The 18,916-nt window shown below is 37.3% G+C and overlaps 1 protein-coding gene across 6 annotated transcripts in view; it reads left to right on the top strand.

Annotated features, from left to right (window-relative positions):
* Positions 1-18,916, top strand: part of KLHL13 (kelch like family member 13) — a 79,168-nt gene that overhangs the window by 34,490 nt on the left and 25,762 nt on the right. For 2 of the 6 annotated variants that reach the window (XM_075720580.1, XM_075720579.1), the window contains exon 1: positions 7,010-7,089. The exons of 3 other annotated variants lie outside the window; for them this stretch is intronic. In XM_075720580.1, coding sequence (XP_075576695.1) covers positions 7,010-7,089 — 80 coding nt within the window. Of the gene's footprint in view, positions 1-7,009; positions 7,090-7,566; positions 7,691-18,916 lie in introns of those variants that run through there. One more of the 6 variants, XM_075720578.1, reaches the window with a different exon arrangement.

Genomic DNA, 18,916 nt, shown 5'->3' with positions numbered 1-18,916 from the left:
GCATTCAGATTTCTGTGGTGATTTATAATCACCTGGGGAAGATGAGCACAGTTCTCTGAATAAATCTGTGTTAGTTCAAAAGGATTTCTTCTTAGTATGTTGTCAGCAGAGTACATGGGCTTAGATCAAAAGTTGGAAACTTTCATTAACTCACTTTGTTTTTGCCTCTTATTAAGTGTTTTAAGACCTTATTTTACCTAATGCCATTTATGTAAGACTAGTTTGCCCAAGCAAAGCTGAATTTTTTTTTTTCCATATTATAACCTGTAGCTTGTCATTAAGTTAACAGTGCATCTTGACTCTTGGAAGTGATTTCTTGCTAGAAATCTTACCTCAGTTTTAGAGCAAAGCCCTCTTCAAGAATACATACAAGAAAATGCAGGGCATCCATAAGTGGCATAAAATAAAAACTACTTTCACGGCCAGAAACACACACTTAGGAACAGATTTGAGATATTTCCAAGACTCTGTGTAGTTACAAAATATACCTGAAACTAAATTTAATCTTTTAATAAATTAACCCTTCTAAATATTAGAAATGAGAATACTACAGGGATTAGGTTTGCTCATTTCTTGTGTCCCCCTCCTTTCCTGCGAGTTTCTGGGAAGCTGACTTAAGATTTAACCTAAGTTATGTTTTTTAAATTGTTGTAAAAAATCTGATTGTGACCTGATAGGAAATGGTATGGTTTTTTTTTAACAGTTTACTGTTGCTGAATAATTTCAGAAATTTCATGCTTGGGCTATCAAGATATTTTTCTCATTAATGAATGATACTTGCAAGGACTAGGGTTGTGGGTTTTTGAAGAATGTATGTAATGGAGAAACTCATTACTTAACGTGATTACTTCTCAGTCAGCCAGCTGCTACTACCTATTTTGTTTGTTGAAGAACATACATTGTGGTAGTCTGAAAGTCACGCGAGAACTCGAATCTTTCCTAACTGAGGCATCTGGGAGGGAAGGGGAAGTGGCTGTGTTAGATGCAGGGTAATATATATTTGTCATGACATATATATACACACTCATATTTATACACATACACACACACGCATATATATGTGTGTATATATGTCTCATACATATAAAAAAGTGTGTATATATAGTGCATATATATAGCATGTGTATATATATACACATGCTATATATACGAACGCATACGTGTATATATAGTATGCATATGTATATTTATGTATAAAAATAATTTTCACTGAAATGATGCATCCTAAAATGTTACTGCAGTAATTGCCTCATACAGGAAAAAATGCTGTGTGGGTGGATGGCAAACTGCAGTACTTCTTGTTAAACATGTGGTACATGCCCTGACTGCTTAACTTAATATTTAAAGATTTGGGGTGCTTTTTTCCTGTTTTAGAAATAGCACTACGCATATTGCTATAGAGACAGGAACCTGTACTGCTTACAGCATTTTGACAGCAGGAGGGGTTGGCTACAAACCTAGTTTATCTCACTCCTTTGTGCTGTACAATTTATGATTATTCCTTGTTTCTTGAGCAGTCAGCCCAATTTAAAAGAATTAAATATATTTGGTAACAACTATTTTGTAAGCATCTCTGTTCCATTCCATGTGCATCTTGATGTCTACAGTACAATTGCTTCCAAAAGATGCTGTAACTTATATCTGGTGTCTGAGGGCTTTTTTCCCCACAGTTATTAAAAAAAACTTCTTTGAGACAACATAGTGGATAGTAAGTCAGAGTACCTGTGTAATTCTCAGAACTGTCTTCAGCTATTTTAAAGCTTATTTCTTAATTTACTTAAATTTAATTGAAAGACTTTTTATTTGTAAGATAGATCTCTGAGGTTTCTAGAAAAGGTGTAGTTTCAATAAAACTATTGCCAGGTGCATATTGCCAATTTTTTTCTGTACTTTGATATTTGGGGAGTGTTAGTGTTGCTGTGAAGGGATTACAGGCACAACTGCACTGGTTTCTTTCAGATTCCTCTTTAGGTAGGTAATTGCTTTCCCTTCGTATGGATTTTGGTATGAATATTTTCATGATACGTGGTCAAAGAAATTGTGTTAATTGATTGACTCATATATAGGGCAGTACTGTCAACACTATCTTTTAATTATTCTTTTCCAGTATTTAGAACAGCTGCAGTTTAATAGATTGAAAAGCCGGAGGTGGAGGCATGAGGAGTGTCCATGTGAAGAGCTGAATAAAGAAGACAGTTAACCTATCATACTGTCAATTTTGGGGATCCTGAAGAGAAATGTTATGCATCCTTGTTTGCTTCTATTCAGTTTCTAGGCTTGCACCTTTACAGCTATATTTAAAATGCTGTAACGATTTGATGTTGAAATGATTATTGCATTTGAGCTCCATGGCTTTGATGTGAACATTTTACTGGATATTGGGGATCGTGTTTTGCTTTCTTCTATATCAAAATGGTCTTGCGTAGTAGTATGCATCAGCCCAGTGGGCTGGTAGTTGTAAGATTTGCAAAAGACCAGAGAAATTCCTTCCAATGTGAAACTGAGTTTCTGCCTTCAGTTTGGAGTGAGCTGTGTTTAGCGCTAATATCATATAGTAGAGGTTTCATGATATAATAACATATATCCATTTTAAAATGGAAACATGGCTTTGAAACAGGGAAGTTTTAGAACATAGGTGTTGGGAAAAAATCTCAAAAGTCTGAAGATGTCTACTGGTCTTACCACCAGCATTTTAACCTATTTTTGTGTGTTGGCACCTTTTCTTACATGAACAAACACTCTATGAGTAGAAAAATAGTCTAATGTTAGAAAACAATATTTGTGACACAAATATTTAGACCATTCTGTTTACATTTCTAGATGAAAATGGGAGATGTAAATCACACAGTCACTGCAACTTTGAACTTTTTTCTTTCTGTAAGGCTAAAATAAGCCTTGGGTTCTGGAAGTGCAGAAGACTTTTCACGTCACGCTGGAAAGGGTTTGCAAGACTTGAGAAAGTTTCCATATAGCATAACCCTATTTCCACGTAGTGCTTTTGGTTCCTCTGATACTTAGTAGGTGAATAAAAAGAGGGAGGTAAGCAGCCTGTTAGAGTGGAACAGCAAATCTTTTAACCGCAGCAAATCATTTGACTGAGCAAATATTTTTCAGCTTTGTTTTTAACAGTTTAAGGGCTGAAAAAAGAAGTTAAACTCAATTTGTGCAAACTGATGAAAATCCAGCAGCATATCTAGAAGTTAACTGTTATTCTGCTTAAGTTTTCCTACAAAAATTCATGTGGCATTTCAAGGCTAAGAATAAGTATTTTCAGACTAGTGTAGTTTTATGTTGCCACTGGACTCTGATGCGTTTTCTGCCTTTGACTTTTTCTTCTTTGAACAAGCATGAGGGAAGTCTCATGGGAAATGCAGAGATGGTTTGAAAGTTTTGTTGGAAGTATGCATGCCCCAGAAATGTAAGCATACTGGGCTGTAAGAGGAGAACTTGTGTTTTATAGTGCAGGTAAAAGGCAGCAAAGGCATACGTATCAACAGTCAGTATGTACAAAACAACGTGGTAGCAGCTTGGTGTTCAAGTTGTACAAAGGAAGGAAGAGGATATCACAAGAAAAAGGAATAGAATCACAGGGGAGGTGGTTTCAGGTACAAATGTACCCTGAAGATCAGGGAAGGCTTGCAGAGGAAAAGGTGCTGTGATCAGTACGCTTGCAAGGGCTGGGGGGGTCTGTGTGTGGTTTGTTCGTGTGCTGGCAGAGTTCGGTGCTGTACATGCTCCCCTCATTTGGGGCCAGATCTTGCTTGTTGGTCAGTAGTGAAGAAGGATTTGGGGTGGGGGTAGGGGGAGGAAGAGGGGTAAGAAATGCCTTGCTCCTTTAAGCATTCTTCTGTGTACCTTCTTTTTGTGGGATCAGAGCTGCACTGCTGTACAGCCTCAATCGATAGCTTCTGGCCTTGCTAACAGCTCAGGTCTGTAAAATGGCAGCTTGGGATCTTGCCTTTGGTCTTTTTATTTTCTTTTTTTCTTTTTATGCCACCTCTTCAGTTACTTTATGGAGGAGTTTTCTGCCAAAGTGCTTGATACCCTGTCAGTTATTTTGCTGTCAGTCTGCTCAGTGCAGCTTTGGAAATACTGGTGTGGAAATGATCGCTTAAAACCCAAAGACTTCCTCTTTCTAATCTTTGTATACAGAATAAAAGATATGTAAGGACTCATAATAAGTAGAGTATAACTTTAACCAAGTTATAAATGGTAGATGCTTTTAATCTTGAACGTGAACTTGCTTGTGAGAAAAATACAGAAAACAAGCCCCTTGAATGGTCCCCAGAAGCTGTTTAATCTGTGCGGTTATTGTGGGTCTTCAGCATTTAAAAGAGTTTTGAACTTAAAGAAAAGCAGATCTCCAGTTTCTGTTTTCATAGCACTTGTCTAGGAATAACTTTCCTCGGCAAGTAGGATTCTGCACAGAGCTATAAGGCTGCTTTTGGCCTTCAGTACCAGTTAATTTGGTGTGTCAAAGCAATGTAATGGGAGAACAGAAAATATATTATGTTCAGTGGGCGCAATGCACTCCAGGAGATCAGGTTATTTTTCCCACGTTTTTAAATGTGTAACTAAACTGTTATTTTGAATTCTTAATTAAAATAACAGAATAGTATACTGTGATTTTTCTGCTGTCTTCGGAATAGTTTATGTAAAGCATAGAATACATTTAGGTAATCTTTTCCCTGGGAATATGCAAGCAATTTGTGACTGTCAGGAAGAAAATGGTATTTGATCCTCCCCCCCCCCCCCCCCATGCAGATAGGTGATTAATTTCTCATGTGATGGTTCTTTTGCAAGTGAAAAGCATTTCCCTATTTTTAGACTACCTGGCACTGCTACTTCCTTCAATTCCATATTTTGTACATTGGCTGTTTGATCAAGTAGTGTGTGCTGGACATTAGGAGGAGATGAATTTGGGCAGTGCTTGGGATTCATACACTGTAAAAAAAAAAACAAACAAACTTAAGTTTACTGCTAGTGGGTTTTCTGTAAAGGTTTTAATTGTTGCTTGTAAATTAAATGAAAAATAAATGGGAACAGAAGCACCCAAGGGAGAGTAGGTATTTGAGCAATAATGCTGCCCTCTATGCTGAACGATCTTGTTGGGATCAGAAGTGGGAAGTAACTCTGCTTTCTGGATGTGCGTTGGTTGATTTAAATACCAGTCCATGCTTGGGAATGACTGTGTGGCTTGAGTTGGCTTTTATGTTACTGGTCAAAAGGGTATTTCAAAGAGTTACGTCTGAAAAAGTGGCCCACTGATTGTCCTTAGCCTCATTCCTTTATATTAGTAATGCTGCTATTAGAAAATAAAATGTGTAATCAGCTCCTTGGGGTTGGCAGAGAAGGGAGATACAGACTTAAAAGCAGTTACCAGTTGGTTGCACTGGCTGTGCCCTCAACGTGAGGAAGGGAATAACAGCATTTGCTTATTGTATTTTAAGATGGCTTCTGTATGATGGCACATGCAAAATCAAAATTGAGTGTATGAATTAAAAATTGTGGGGTTTTTTCGTGTGGTTGTTATAGCTGCTATCTAACATCTCTTTCAACTTAACTTTTAGGCCTTCAGTGCAGAGAAGGCATGATCTAGTAGCCTGTTGTGTGTATGTATGAGGCTGTTGTACGCAGTATTTACAATGCACGCAGACAAGCATGGCTGTTGGCATGTAAATGCATGAATTCTTTTACTAAAAGTAAGACTACTTTATGCTAAAACTGCATATTTGCTATCTCCAGGGCTAGTGTTTCTTTATATTATATAAACACTGTTGTCCTACACAGCAAATGTCTGTTCAGCATTCAAGTAGCGGTTTCTGTGAAATATTGCCTTTGTTAATGATGCTCATGTGTAATTCAGAACTTCTTCAAGGAAGTGGGAGAGAGCTCCTCAGATGTTTGTCAAATAGGTGCATCTGGTTTTGAATTAGTCCTCGGCTCTGATCATCCTCAGTTATTTTAGTTCCTTGCCTGTGGTTACAGTAACAGATTTAAATGCCCAAAACTATTTTTGGCAAACACTTTCAATAATAATGATCAGAAGCAGCAATTATTCCCTGGTGATTTCATCCCGAAAATAAACTTAACAATGTAGGTTTCACCATTATGAAAAACCTATCAGAGTGTTATTAAATGTTATTAAAACACTTACATTTACAGAAATTCTGCTCCTGGTTCTATTCTTTATTGCTGAGTAGTGTGACAGGGTGTTGGCTTTTTTTGTGATAGGATTAAGCTGCCCTGATGAACAGAAAAATTGCCATGCTGTACAAAGACTATTCTGAAATCTGTAGAATAAACATCTTAAACAGTGTTGTTCTCATCTACTGTGGTGATACACTTTTAAAAGAAGTGATTTTTTTCTTTTTTTTCTTGTAAGGGAGTCAGTATAGTTGAAACTCTACCTTATTTTCTCTAGAAACCTGCTCTGCTTATGCACATATGCTATGAAATTATTCTCCGTTCCCTTTTTAATAGCTCGCCTTCTTAACTCCCCGCTGTCATCAGCCCCGGGAGGTCACCGAGCAGAGCACAGAGTTGCAGAGTGGTCCCTGATGGACACCTGCGTGACTGTCTGCTTCGTCAGTTCTTCAGGCAATTTGTGAGCTGCTGGGGGGGGGGCATTCAGAATTAGATTGTTGATAGCGTCCCTACAACGACTGCTATTAACAGCATGCTACTCTCTGCTTCTCTACTGCAGAAGACAGAGTGATATTTGTGTTCCCATAGCATGTTGTAAAATGCATGAGATTTTGCTCATCCTCCTTGGAAATGAGAATAGGAAAATGAGAGCATCCTGAACCAGAAGCTATTAGAAGATCATGCAGAAACCTGCAGCAGTTTGTGCTTTATTTTGTCTTCCTAGCTATGGATTAGAAGGACTGATTTTTGCAATGGGCTTTTTCCATAATGGCATTCTTGTATTGTTTGGTCAGAGCTTGCACAGGAGGAAAACAGGCTGCTGAATTTAGTCACTGATCTCTATTAGTCGTGGCCTAAGGCTATGCTGAGATTTATATCCCATTTGTGTTGTTGCAGCTCAAAAGAAGAATATTCAGAGGATGACAAGTGTATTCTGAGTAGGTATGTTGTTTCATTTTCATATGAAACCTTTTTTTTTTTTTTTTTTTTGCTTCCATTGGTCAGAAATGAGGTTAATAGGAAGAGAATATAGTACAGTGCTGCAGTGTCCCTGTTAAGGTAGCACAATAGCATCAGAAATAATTCTTTAAAAAATTAGCAGCTTTATTAAATAAAGCTGCATTGTGCTGGTGTGCACAGTGCAGTCTTTTTTTTTTTTTTTTTAAACATATACTGCAGTCAGCGCTTCCCTGACGAGGTGGCACTATTGTTGAGTTAGAAGGATAGAATCATCATATTGCTTTAGGGGACAGCAGGATTTAAAAGGAGATGCCTTGCAGCCCTGTTTTACAGATTGGAAGCATCGGTTTAAGGGCATTGGCAGAATCATTTCCTCGTTCTTAGCAGCAGCCACTGCTGTGTCAGTAGTGTGTGGAATGGAAGTCCTAGTTGGTAGTCTGTTATGGAAACGCTGTTTACTGTTATTGTAGTACCGTGGTGACAACATGCCATTGAAATGGAAAACGAGCTCTCCTGCTATCTGGAAATTCCCAGTTCCTGTGCTTAAAACATCCAGGTCATCGCCACTTTCTCCAGCATACATGTAAGTGAGAGAAATGAGGATTATAAAGTGGGATTGCTTTTGTGAGACTACCCTGTGGCAAAATACCCTGCTGTGTATTAAATGACATTGGCACTCAGAATTTTACCTTGTTTTCTATGTAGACCCCCCAGATTTTTATCCTGGATGTTTCATGATGGATGTTGTGTCGAGTCTTTCCCTCTTTGTTGAAATGTAGAGAAACTGTACAGATTAAGCCATATTCATAATAATATCTTGTATGTTCATTTGAAAAGTTCGTGTTGCTGTTAATTTGTAGTGCTGATCTGGAATTGACAAGTTGAGCTTTGAGGCAGGCTTGCTTTGTAGTGTATATGCTAACATTTCCTCCTCCTGAATGTTACACTTGGAATTTAAACACAGAATCACCTGCTGTATTGTACTGCACTTTTGTTGGTGTAAGTTCTTGTATAAGAGAAATCATCCTGCTTTGGTCTTGTTTTCTTCTTGAAAGTCTTAGCCTTAGTACAAATTGAATGTTTTTTTACAAAGTTACAATAAAAGCTTAAAACATAAACATAAATCATTCATATCTGAATACTTACACAGTTATGCAGTTTGTCCATGTAAAGTAGCTTCACATAAAAGAGTATTTTAATAGACATGGAAACAATGTATGCCTTTGTCTTGCCAAATCTTGATGGAGCTTTTGTTCACCTTTTGTTGCTGTGAGTTCTGTGTTAGCATATACAGGTGGCTTTTTTTCCTTCTGTGAAATAAAACTAAGTGTAGGGTACTGAATGGCTTTTGCCTTTATTCAAGGAAGCAGCTGTTTTGAAAATGAGAGTTGCTTTAAAGTGCACAAGTAGCAGTGTAAATGACTTCCCTATCTGGAAATTACTATAAAGACTATTACTTCCCAATAGTACTGCAGCCTAATACCTACAATATTAGCACTTTTAAGCTTGTATTGTCCTTTTGGAGATAGGCTTTTGCTCCAGCTGCTGTAGGGATGTGCTGTAAGAAATGGATATTTACAGGTCCTCTAAATGTCGTCTTTTTTGGTTGTTGCTGAGAATTGCATTGATAAGCAGCAGAGCTGAAACAATGCAATGCTGTATGCGTGGTCACTATTGTTCTTGGTCAGAAAGGCTGGGGTTTAAGGAGCTAACCTGGCTGTACAGAACCTGTGCTGTGCACGCTTCAATTTTAAGATTAATTTTCATGGAAGTGCTTCAGCCTTTTCATTCACTGGATGCATCAAATATGTTTAAGGCTACCAGAAATAAGCTGTTTCCAATAAATTGCTACTTATTATGAGTTTTTTAAAAATATGACTAAACACAAAGAAAGTATAAAAGAGTTGCAAGGCTTTTGAACCTATTTCAGTGAAATACCATCTTTAGTATTGTAGGTTATGTTTTTGGTTTTTAAACTATAGTACTTATTAAATGGAAGAAAAATCAGAAATAGCCTAGTCTGATCTATCTGCTGCAGAAACTGAGCATTTCTTTTGTGCGTTGCCTTTAAATTGCTAATCTAGCTCTGTGTATGTTCCGGCTTTTATGATGGGGATCATGTAGCTGATTATCTCAGTGTGTTGATAGTATGTGAACAGGTTTAGTGATCATGCTTAAGTCTATGATGCTCAGCTTATCTGGGGCATGAGAAATATGTGATCAGCAGCCTTAATCATCTTTTTATAATGAGTCAATGTGTCCCAATGTTTGTGGAAACATTTCTTCACTGGCACGCAGCCCTGACATTATCAGGACTCTTAAATCTAATGTTAAAATTATTCATACACTTTTATTATAAAGAATGAGAAACATTACAAAATGGCACCTATTTGATTAGGCAGTATATATCGACTGATAAAAAAACCCTTTGTAATTTAGGTTGACCAGTAAAATAGGTGATGGAATTCATGATCTTCATTGCAGAGACTACAGTAAATTTGCTACTGTTTTATGTGATCTGATGTTTTTCAAGCTCATATTAATAAGTTTTCTTTCGTAAGTAGTACTCTGCACACTGGCAAAAGGCTTGTGTTTTGAGTAAAAGATTCAGGAATAAGTGGCATGTGAAACGGAACATGTATTGATGTAAAATAAGTGACCATAAAACTCTTGAATTCACAGATGAACACTTCTATACTTGATATTTTGGATCTAGAGCATACAAAGGTATAATTGAGCTTTTAATCCCTTTAATACTTGACATGTTAATCTTATAAAATAGGTTTGTAGTGTAATTTGGAATGTAAAGTAGGGAGGCCTTAAAGGTGGGTTTGGGGGGTTTTTTTTTGGTACTTAAAATGAAATTCCAATTTTTTCAGTTTTTTCTGGTAAAGTTGACCTTAACTTTAAAAGCTTCATCCTGCTTATGATTTACAAGTAACTTATCTAGAGGGTAAACTGATTGTCATGCCACATAGATTTTGTTAGTGTTTTATTTGGTCTCTGTACCTGATACCTGAACTCTGCTTTAGTTTCCCTGTATTGAAGAGGGAGAGAGACTGGTGATTATGAGCACATTTGGCTCCTTGGATGAAGCAGGCATCTATGTACAAAGTACCACTGTTTCACAGTTACCTGTCCTGCAAGCTGTGCAGCTGGGGCAGTTTAGCTGCAGTCTCTGGTTGACAAGTTTGCGGTAGTTCCTGAGATGGGGAATGAGTACTAAGAGCTCGTCCCAGAGAGTCCTCTGCTGCAGGAAACTTGTGGCCGGGTAGTACATGAAATACAGGACCTGCTGAAGTTGACCTGATGACTTTGTAGGTGAGGACGTGGTTCTGTTACTGGGAAATCTGCTGGTTTGGGTCTGGTACTGCTTTCTTGGTGATGGGAAAGGAGCAGCAGTGAATCTTGCTGCTTGCCTCTTGGCTGGTGGTTTTGTTTCCTGCCAGTTATTTATCTGGGATATTTTCAGGACATCCTGACTGCAAGAGGTAACTTTTCACATTACAGGGAAGACGAAGGGTCCCTCTGAAGGGAAGTGCGGACATCCCCGGCCTCTGGTGGAACTGGTCCGGAGTAGCTTGAGCTTTCCCCCAAGCTGATGGAGAGATCCAGTGACATTGCGTAGGGAAAATTAGATAGTATTACAATTGGAGCACCAGTGACCAATATATATAGGTGTAATGCAGCCCGGCTTAGTGCACGAGTTAGGAACGTGCAGATAGATACATGTGCATGCACATGCCTTTGTCAAGCTGCTTTACGTTTTCTTTCATGACACGTATGGTGTTGGGGTTTAGGATATAGATTCCTTTTGTCAAAATGATTGTGAAAGCTGTTACAGCAAGTTTATGTTCCGCTAGTGAAATCATACTCATATTTGCAGTTGTGTTGACTATGTGGGGACAGAGACTTAGGTGACTTAATATATTATGTGGGCAGGTAAGCAGTTTCAGCAAGTGAATCGGAGGAAAGGACAAAGTGAATAATACTGAGTTGGAAAAGTGGTATTCCTTGGCATTGTAGCTATGTATTGATGGCCACACATTAAAACCAAACAAAAAGCAGAGACTGACATAAGCAGAGGTTAAGAATTGAAGCACTACTTCAGAGAGGGTGAGGAACAGTTCAGAATTTGGCTAAATATAACAGCTTTGAGGTGTAAGGGAATATGTGTCTCAATTTATTGTTCACAGGCCATGTCATTTCACACGGTAAGAATTAAGAGGAGAGTTTTCTTATTCACACTAGCAATACCATTTATATTGTTTTCCAAAGTTGTGCACGTCTTCCATTAACACAAATGGAAATGTTTGTGGAAACTCTGGAGATGAAAGTACTGTGATGGACATCTACAAAGAATTCAATAATGCAAAAATAGTATTTTCAAAAGTATTATGATATAGGATTATTCTATATATATAATATATATAAAAATATATACAAATATATATATTATATATCCATGTGAGAATGGTTGTTAGCTGTTTTCTGAGAAGTTAAATGTTCAGTTAAGTGTTTCTGGTCTCTAACATGCCATGTTTAGAAATATGTAAAATAAAAAAAATGCAGAATAATCTGTTTGTAAACTTAGTGCCTTCTGTCCTTTTACATGGAATAGTGTGTTGATATTTTAAATGGAAAGTATCCTTTGCATGTGTTCATAAATAACTGACTAATAACTAACTAAACAAATGTGATATTCCAAATATATTGCTGTGAAAGGGTTTGCAGCAGTCTGTCTTATCCTGAGTCCTGTGGTCAGTCCTGCCTGTCTTTGGCAATGTTTCTATTTTAAGCAACTACTTCCTAGATATTTCAAATTTCAACATAATAAAAGTCAGTGTGCTGGTCACCCCCAAATAGTTTTTTTTTTTTTTAAACTAGTCTGACAATGCCTGCAAACAGGTGAATTGGGTGGGTGGGGAACAGAAGGGGCTATATCTTATAAACAGAAGACTGCTTTTAATCCCAGCAATTTTGTATATAGAGTTGTTGTGCCTGTTGATCTTACTTTTGCTTTTTAAATAATAGGTATTTCAGTAGATTATTTTAACTTTGAAATGTGAAATTTCATTGCAGTAATAAACTGGCAGAAACAAGGGGAAAAAACCCAAACCTGGTTGTCATGAGGTTTCCCAGTGCTAGTGATTTTTCTGGGCAGACCTTTATAGGTGATGCTGTGGCTTACAGGTCCTCAAAATCGCATTCTCCTTATACAGTGTGATGTTGCAATATTGACATTATGTTTTGACATGCTAAAGCATCTCTATTGAATTATCTTGAATATGTTACTCAGCCTATTCTGCCAGAATGTCAGTTCTACCAGTTTGTATTTTTTGCCATTATTTCCTTGTTATTGTGGAAAAATCTGCTTGTGCAATCACTTTCTACTCACTGGCTTTTCTAGAGTTATGCAGTGTTTTCTGTTTAAGTTTGGATGGGTATGGATTTTCATAAAGTACTTGGTGAATATTGGGGTTTTAAAATAATAGTCCCATGTTCTAAATGGTAATAGTAGGAATTGTAGTGTAATAATGTGTAGCTATAACACTAAAGTGGAAGTGCACATCTATATTATTGCTGTAGTATTATGTCCAGCAGTGACTGAGATTGTTGCAACAATCTAAGTTGTAAAAACGGTTTTTTTTAATAGGATGTACAAGTCACCCCCACCTGTTATCTGACATGCTTGGATTTAAACTCTTTTATCATATAGGGGAAAAATATTTTACATTTAAACTAATTAATGCCTCCCTACATTCTCCCCAGGAGATTGTAATAAAGGAATGCTAAAACAGCTGTGAGAAGTGACAAAGCAAGAGGAATGGTAGAGCGGACCTAGGCAGCAGAAAGAACAGGGGTTAAATACCAAACCCTAATGTCGGAAACTTGATTACTTTTTTTGCTGGCTTCTAAGCTATCAAAATTATTCTGTACAGTATGTAGGAAAAAAAAAAGCGCCAATGCTCTGGAATGGAGTTGTTCCAAAATCTGTTACGGGAATACAGTGGGATGTATATTCTGGGACCAAATCTTGCATGTGCAGGTGCGCTGTAGAGATATATAGGTTTTTGTCTATAAGGAACCATTCTGTACCCTTAACAATTTATTAGTGTATGAAAGCTAAGTTTAAAGACACATCAGGTAGAACTGTAATCCACTCATGCATGCAAAATGTTTTTAAGTGTTTTGTAATGCACAGGAAGTATTAAGCACTTGCCTTTTGAACACTGAAGACCAAATACAAAGGGCAGAGAATAGGATGTCCAGTGTCAGTCCAGCCTGAACTGTGAAACCTCTGAGTGACGGTTGTATGTTACCTTTTTGAATGTCAAGGAAATAAAGCAGTTCTGCTTCTGTAGAAAAGCTACAGAGCATGTGTATTTGCTTTGCCTTCTCTGTTTTTAATAGTAGGAATCAATAGACTAACACCAACTTTGGCAAAAAGTCATTAGAGAACCGTTTCTAATTTAGCATCATTAAACAATCTGAGTCTGCAAATTTAAGCTACAAATGCCTCAAAGAATGTAAACCCTTTGTCAAATAGATAAATGTGGATGTGATACTGAGGCTCTCAGAGAGACTAAATACTGTTAGGAACAAAAGCTTTATAGCAATGACTGAGCCAAATATTGCTTTGTTTCTGTGGAAAACAAATTTGAATTAACCAGCGGGCTGTAATTATGCTGCAAACAGCTTGAGACCTCTTGATAGTTTAGTTGCTTGAGAAGGAATTTTGAGGACAATATTTTCTGTGCACGTATCCTTGGGAAATAATACCGGAATGGTTGATGTTGCTCAGTCCTTTTCCGCTGGCTTTGTGGGACCTTGGTCACAGCATGGCCTTACTTTGAAGTGATACAAAAAGGTTCAAGTGATGTTGGGAATATCCTCATTTCTGTGGTGTCCTCCTTTCCACCCAGATCCATTGGTGTTTGGAACAGCGATCATGTCTTCAATCATCTGAGTGTTTCTAGTAGCTTTCTTCCCTTCTCTTTACATGGTGGGCTTGTGTGCTTGGGCAGAAACTTTTTGTCAAGATGGTGATTGTGTGTTGATGTCCAAACAGACTTGACTGTATTTAAAAAAAAAAAAGAAAGGTTCAAGGCTTGACTGTTATGCACCAGTCTCCAAAAGTTTGCTTCTGCAATAGCTGAAGTGGGTTACCTTGAGCCTGACTCTGGTTGAACAAGGTTCAGTGTCCCTGTCCTTCAAGGCAGTTTGTGGTGGTGGTGTTCCCCTCAAGGCCTTGCTACCTTTGGTGATTGTGCTTGCAGAGCTGCTCAGGCTACATTGCTTCAGTGCTTTATTTCCCCTTTAGACACCTTCTTAAGGTGGTCATTTCAGTGAGCATCTCATGCTATAACTCTGTCCAAACAGCAGTTAAAAAGTTGGAGACCTACCTGCCTGTGCCTCTGCTTGCTGCCCATCAGCCTGTGTACAGAAACGATCTTTGTACTTCTCTGCTGACTTTGGGGGTTTGGAAGCCTTATGTCTTCCTCTCCTGCTGCCCTTGGCCAGAGCCTTGTGAAAGTAAAATGCCACTTCTCGCTGGTTTGCTCTGCTATATAGAGCCTGGTTTTCTGTTATCCCTTTACAGAACACCCTTAGTTAAGAGGAAAGGTGGAAAATGGGTATAGGAACATCTATATGTTGTTTAATTTAAAAACCAGTAAGCTTTATTTTATGCCTTTCTCCTGGAGTGGAGATTTAGAAGAGCTCAGTATCAAGTTAGCAGAGCATTTAAACATTTGTTTAGTGTTACTGCTGCCCTCCCAATCTATAAACAAGGTCAGGTGTAAAAAGTGAGATATGCAAATATAAACATCAGAGCATTGCCCAAGGTAAGCATTATTCTGCATTAGCTGCTGTAGCTACTTTTGAAAATTGCACCCACAGTAGTTAAAATGCAGTTTTAATTCACTTGAGGTAAAGGTTTGCAGACTTCTGGTTGTAGTGGCTCCTTTCAAGTAAACAGCATTAAACCAGCATTTTTAAGAAATACAGTAACCTGATAAATGAAAAATGTTTCTAGTTACATTATCAGCCTCTAGTTCATCTATTAAAAATACAGCCTTTTAACTGCTCAGTAAAAACATTGACATCTGAAGCTGATGGCAAGGGACCTAGTGGTCATAAGAAGAAAAAAAAAACCAAAAACAAACCATGATTCGTACTCCTAATGCTTGGTGTGTATCACAGGTCATTTCGGTCCTGCCTTCCAGCACTGTTCTTGTGTTCATCCTACTTTCAGATCTTTAGCAGCAGTCTGTGTCAGTACCTGTCTGTATGCCCCCAAAGCAAGAACTGAAGTTTGCTGAACATGTTGGTTGGTCTGTTAAGAGAGGACTTAACTTGCTCTGTCAACCTGTCAGAACAAAGATGACCTTTAGTCTTTCTTTTCTATTCTAGCTGGAGTCCTATATCTATTTTAAAATGTAAACTTGCATTTCCTATAGAAACTTTTGCTGTAGTTCTGTAATAAGAAACCAAAACTGGCTAGTTTTACCGGGTTACTGATACCACAAAGGAATTGTTAGAAACTTCTGTTGAAAAATAATAATAAAAAGATGAAATGTTATTTTAGGGGAGGACAGCTGTAAAAGTAACTTCCTTGCCAGAATAAAGGTTTTCTTGAAATTGTATTGGTAGAAGATATGGAATGGAAGAAATGTGAAATACCGTGATTGTGTAATTTGTTCATCTATGTTATATTAATATTTGAATTTCTTAATAGAAGCATTATGAGATTTTCTTTTATGCAGTGCTGCCATATCAGTTATGCTTATTGAGCTCCTAGGTGGCCATGTAATTTGGGGAATTCCTAAATTCATTACTCATGAAGCTGGAACATCTGTTCATAATGGGAAGACGGTAAGATAGTAAAATTATTTTTGGCGGACTAAGCATATTAAAATACTTTTTGGCAGATTATGCATACAAAGTCAAGAATGACTCTATATCTAATAGTAAATTAAAGTTTCATTGTATTTCACTAGCCTTTTCATTAATAGGTTCATTAGCAAAATATGTCTATAGCTGCATGTATACGATAGTCCTGTAATATACCAGATTTTTTTGATAGATCATAAAATAGTAAAGATGTGTCTTGTAATAAAAATACCTTAATATGAAATTGAAGCCTGGTTCTTTGTTTTCTGATAAATACCAGAGTACTGGCACATGCCAGGAGTGATTGCTGAAGATGCCATTTACCAGTGACCAGAACACTTGCAGTAATGTTTCATTGGACAGTAATTTGACAGAGAAAATAAGGTTATAATACTTTCAAAAACAGCTATTGAGCTTCACCAAATTAAGAATTCACTGTCTGGCCAATATGGCTTTGGCAAGCTTTTGCTGAGTTATGTAAAGGCTGTGGGTTTTAAATAAATCAGAGAACATGCACTCTAAAATATCGGTAGCTGTAGGCTGATCTCCTTACTTTGTTTTCAAAGACTGTGCACTATGCTCTGACGACTTCGAACAGATTAATGGTTTACTGATGTAAACGAATAAATCACCAATAACAGTCATAGTTGCCTTGTTTCTGTTGCATCAGAATGAGTTTAATTTCTGAAGAAAATGTCATAACAGAATATTGTTTTATTTCATTCCTGCCACTGAGCGCTCTGCAAGATGGCAACACCATATTTGAATATTTTAGTCGACAGTAAAACTTGTCCTAGTTTCCACAGATCCCTGCTTTCATGAGTCACCTGGATGCCTCTGAACTGTTTTAACAGATTAATATTTGCGAAGTGCTTTAGAAAGCAGTTTGCCTCTCTGAATCATGTTGTAACTCCAGCCAGTTCAAAAATATTTGTCGGTATTTGCTGGCAAGTTCCAGTACTTAAAGCATATTTTGAAGAAAGGTTCAAATTGAAATTATGCTAGAGGTGTGGACAGCTATGTTTGTCAGCAAGCCTTCAGCTAAGGATTGAGAGAATAAGGTTCAAGTTCTGTGTCTGACAACAGCATGTCATATCCTGTCCCTGGTCACAGGGATTGGGTTAGTGGCTCTTCTGCTGTATATGTATTTCTGTTTCACCCTTTAAAGTCAGTTCGCAATTTCCATAATTCACTGCATTTAATCTAGGGAGATTACATACAGAATTGGGAGCAGTAATGGACAGAAGCCCTGTAAATACTTTGGTTAGTCTGTGCATTTGCAAATTGTATATTTAGTATTCTTCTGAAATACTAAGCTCCCTAATGTTTGTGCAGTCTATATATTTACTCAGGCCACTTCTGTATGTGCAGGTGCTAGCAATTAAACCTAGAAACTCATGAAGACCCATTGAGATGATTTTCACCTTCCAGTTGTCTTTTCATGAACAGAAGTCAGGTGTTCTTGTTGTTACCCCCCTGTATTTTGTCCTGCATTGTGACAAGTTTTAGAGAATTATATACCTGACTACTACTTAAAAGCCACTGAATTTGTATCTTTCAGATAAATGAAATATTAAATAATGCTACTGAATTGTTCCATTTGAACTTTATTTTCTCCACTAGGGTGGTGCTTAGCTATGCTTTTCCTTTGCATGCACTAGGGGGAAAAAAAAACCCAAACCACAAATGCAAACCCAAAAAGTCAGTGTAGATTCTTCAAATTAGCTGTGCAAGACTCTTGAAGTATTGTAGTATTGTTTTTTTTACCATAGGTCAACATTTGGCTTGCAGTCTTCTTTGTAGTTCTAAAGCGATTGCTAATTGCACAGATTGTCAAAGAGGGTGTTCAGGTACCTTTTAGTAGATGAACAAGATTAAAAATAATAACTTTAGAGAGAAAATAAATGAATCTAGTGGGCAGTCATCTACAGAAAGAAAACTTTTACACTTTTTTTAATGGTAAAAAACAAAGCTATCTTCCTTCAAAAGTGACAGGAAGTTAGGAAATTGAGATGTAATTAATATCCATATAACATATCCTCCGTATTTCATTGCTACAAAAATACCAGCTGGAAGTACTTGCCTGATTAACTTGGAGTCATGAGAAAAGCACGTTTGGTTACAGTAGTGAGGAGAAAACTATGCTGTACTTGAAAGAGTCAACATAAGGTTAGAAAGAAAATTCTGAGTGATGGCTGCTTCTGTGATAACAACTAATTAACCTCTGGTGCCTTTCTCTGAATTGCAAACCACTGCTTCCCAGAGGCTGCAGTCAGGCAGCTCCACTGCCTTGCTATTGCAATGTTAATATTCATTTCACATTGAACGCCACCATTCCCTTGTTCTTAACACTATGATGTTCAACCCCCTCCAGACCAAGTGTAGGCATTGAAAGTGGTGTTAATATCCACATTCAGAGTAACTTATTGTGAATTATCACTACACGTTATTGTAGTTCTAGCTGTCTCCTCCAACTCTTTTTTAACCCTGGTTAAAAATGCTACACCTGCACTTTTTTAATGATTTCTATTGATTAGAACAATAAAATTAATTAGAAAATGAATAAGCTTTCTTCTTTGGTAGTATGCTTAATTGTGATATACTGTACTTAAAATACAGTAAAAAAATAAATACGTTTTCATTCATTAGTATCTAATTATTTATAGTGCTTAGCAGACCTGTGTTAATGAATGTAAATAATGCCTTTGAATAATGCCTCTGGTAAGTGTGCAAACAAGGCAGGTGTACTTACTGTCTTTTTGTTGGGAATTTGGCTGGCTGTAAAGCACATTACCCATCCGTTCTGGGTGTGAATGGCAGTTACTTCTGAATACTCACTTTACAGCCCCCCAAACAGAAGTTATATTCCGAATAGTTTAAAATTGCTTTGCAGAGCAGTTTGAAATTACTCTTG

The sequence above is a fragment of the Pelecanus crispus genome, chromosome 13 (assembly GCF_030463565.1).
Source record: "Pelecanus crispus isolate bPelCri1 chromosome 13, bPelCri1.pri, whole genome shotgun sequence".
Lineage (NCBI taxonomy): Eukaryota > Metazoa > Chordata > Aves > Pelecaniformes > Pelecanidae > Pelecanus > Pelecanus crispus.
Note: the sequence above shows the minus strand (reverse complement) of the source record. Positions and strands in the feature narration are given on the sequence as shown.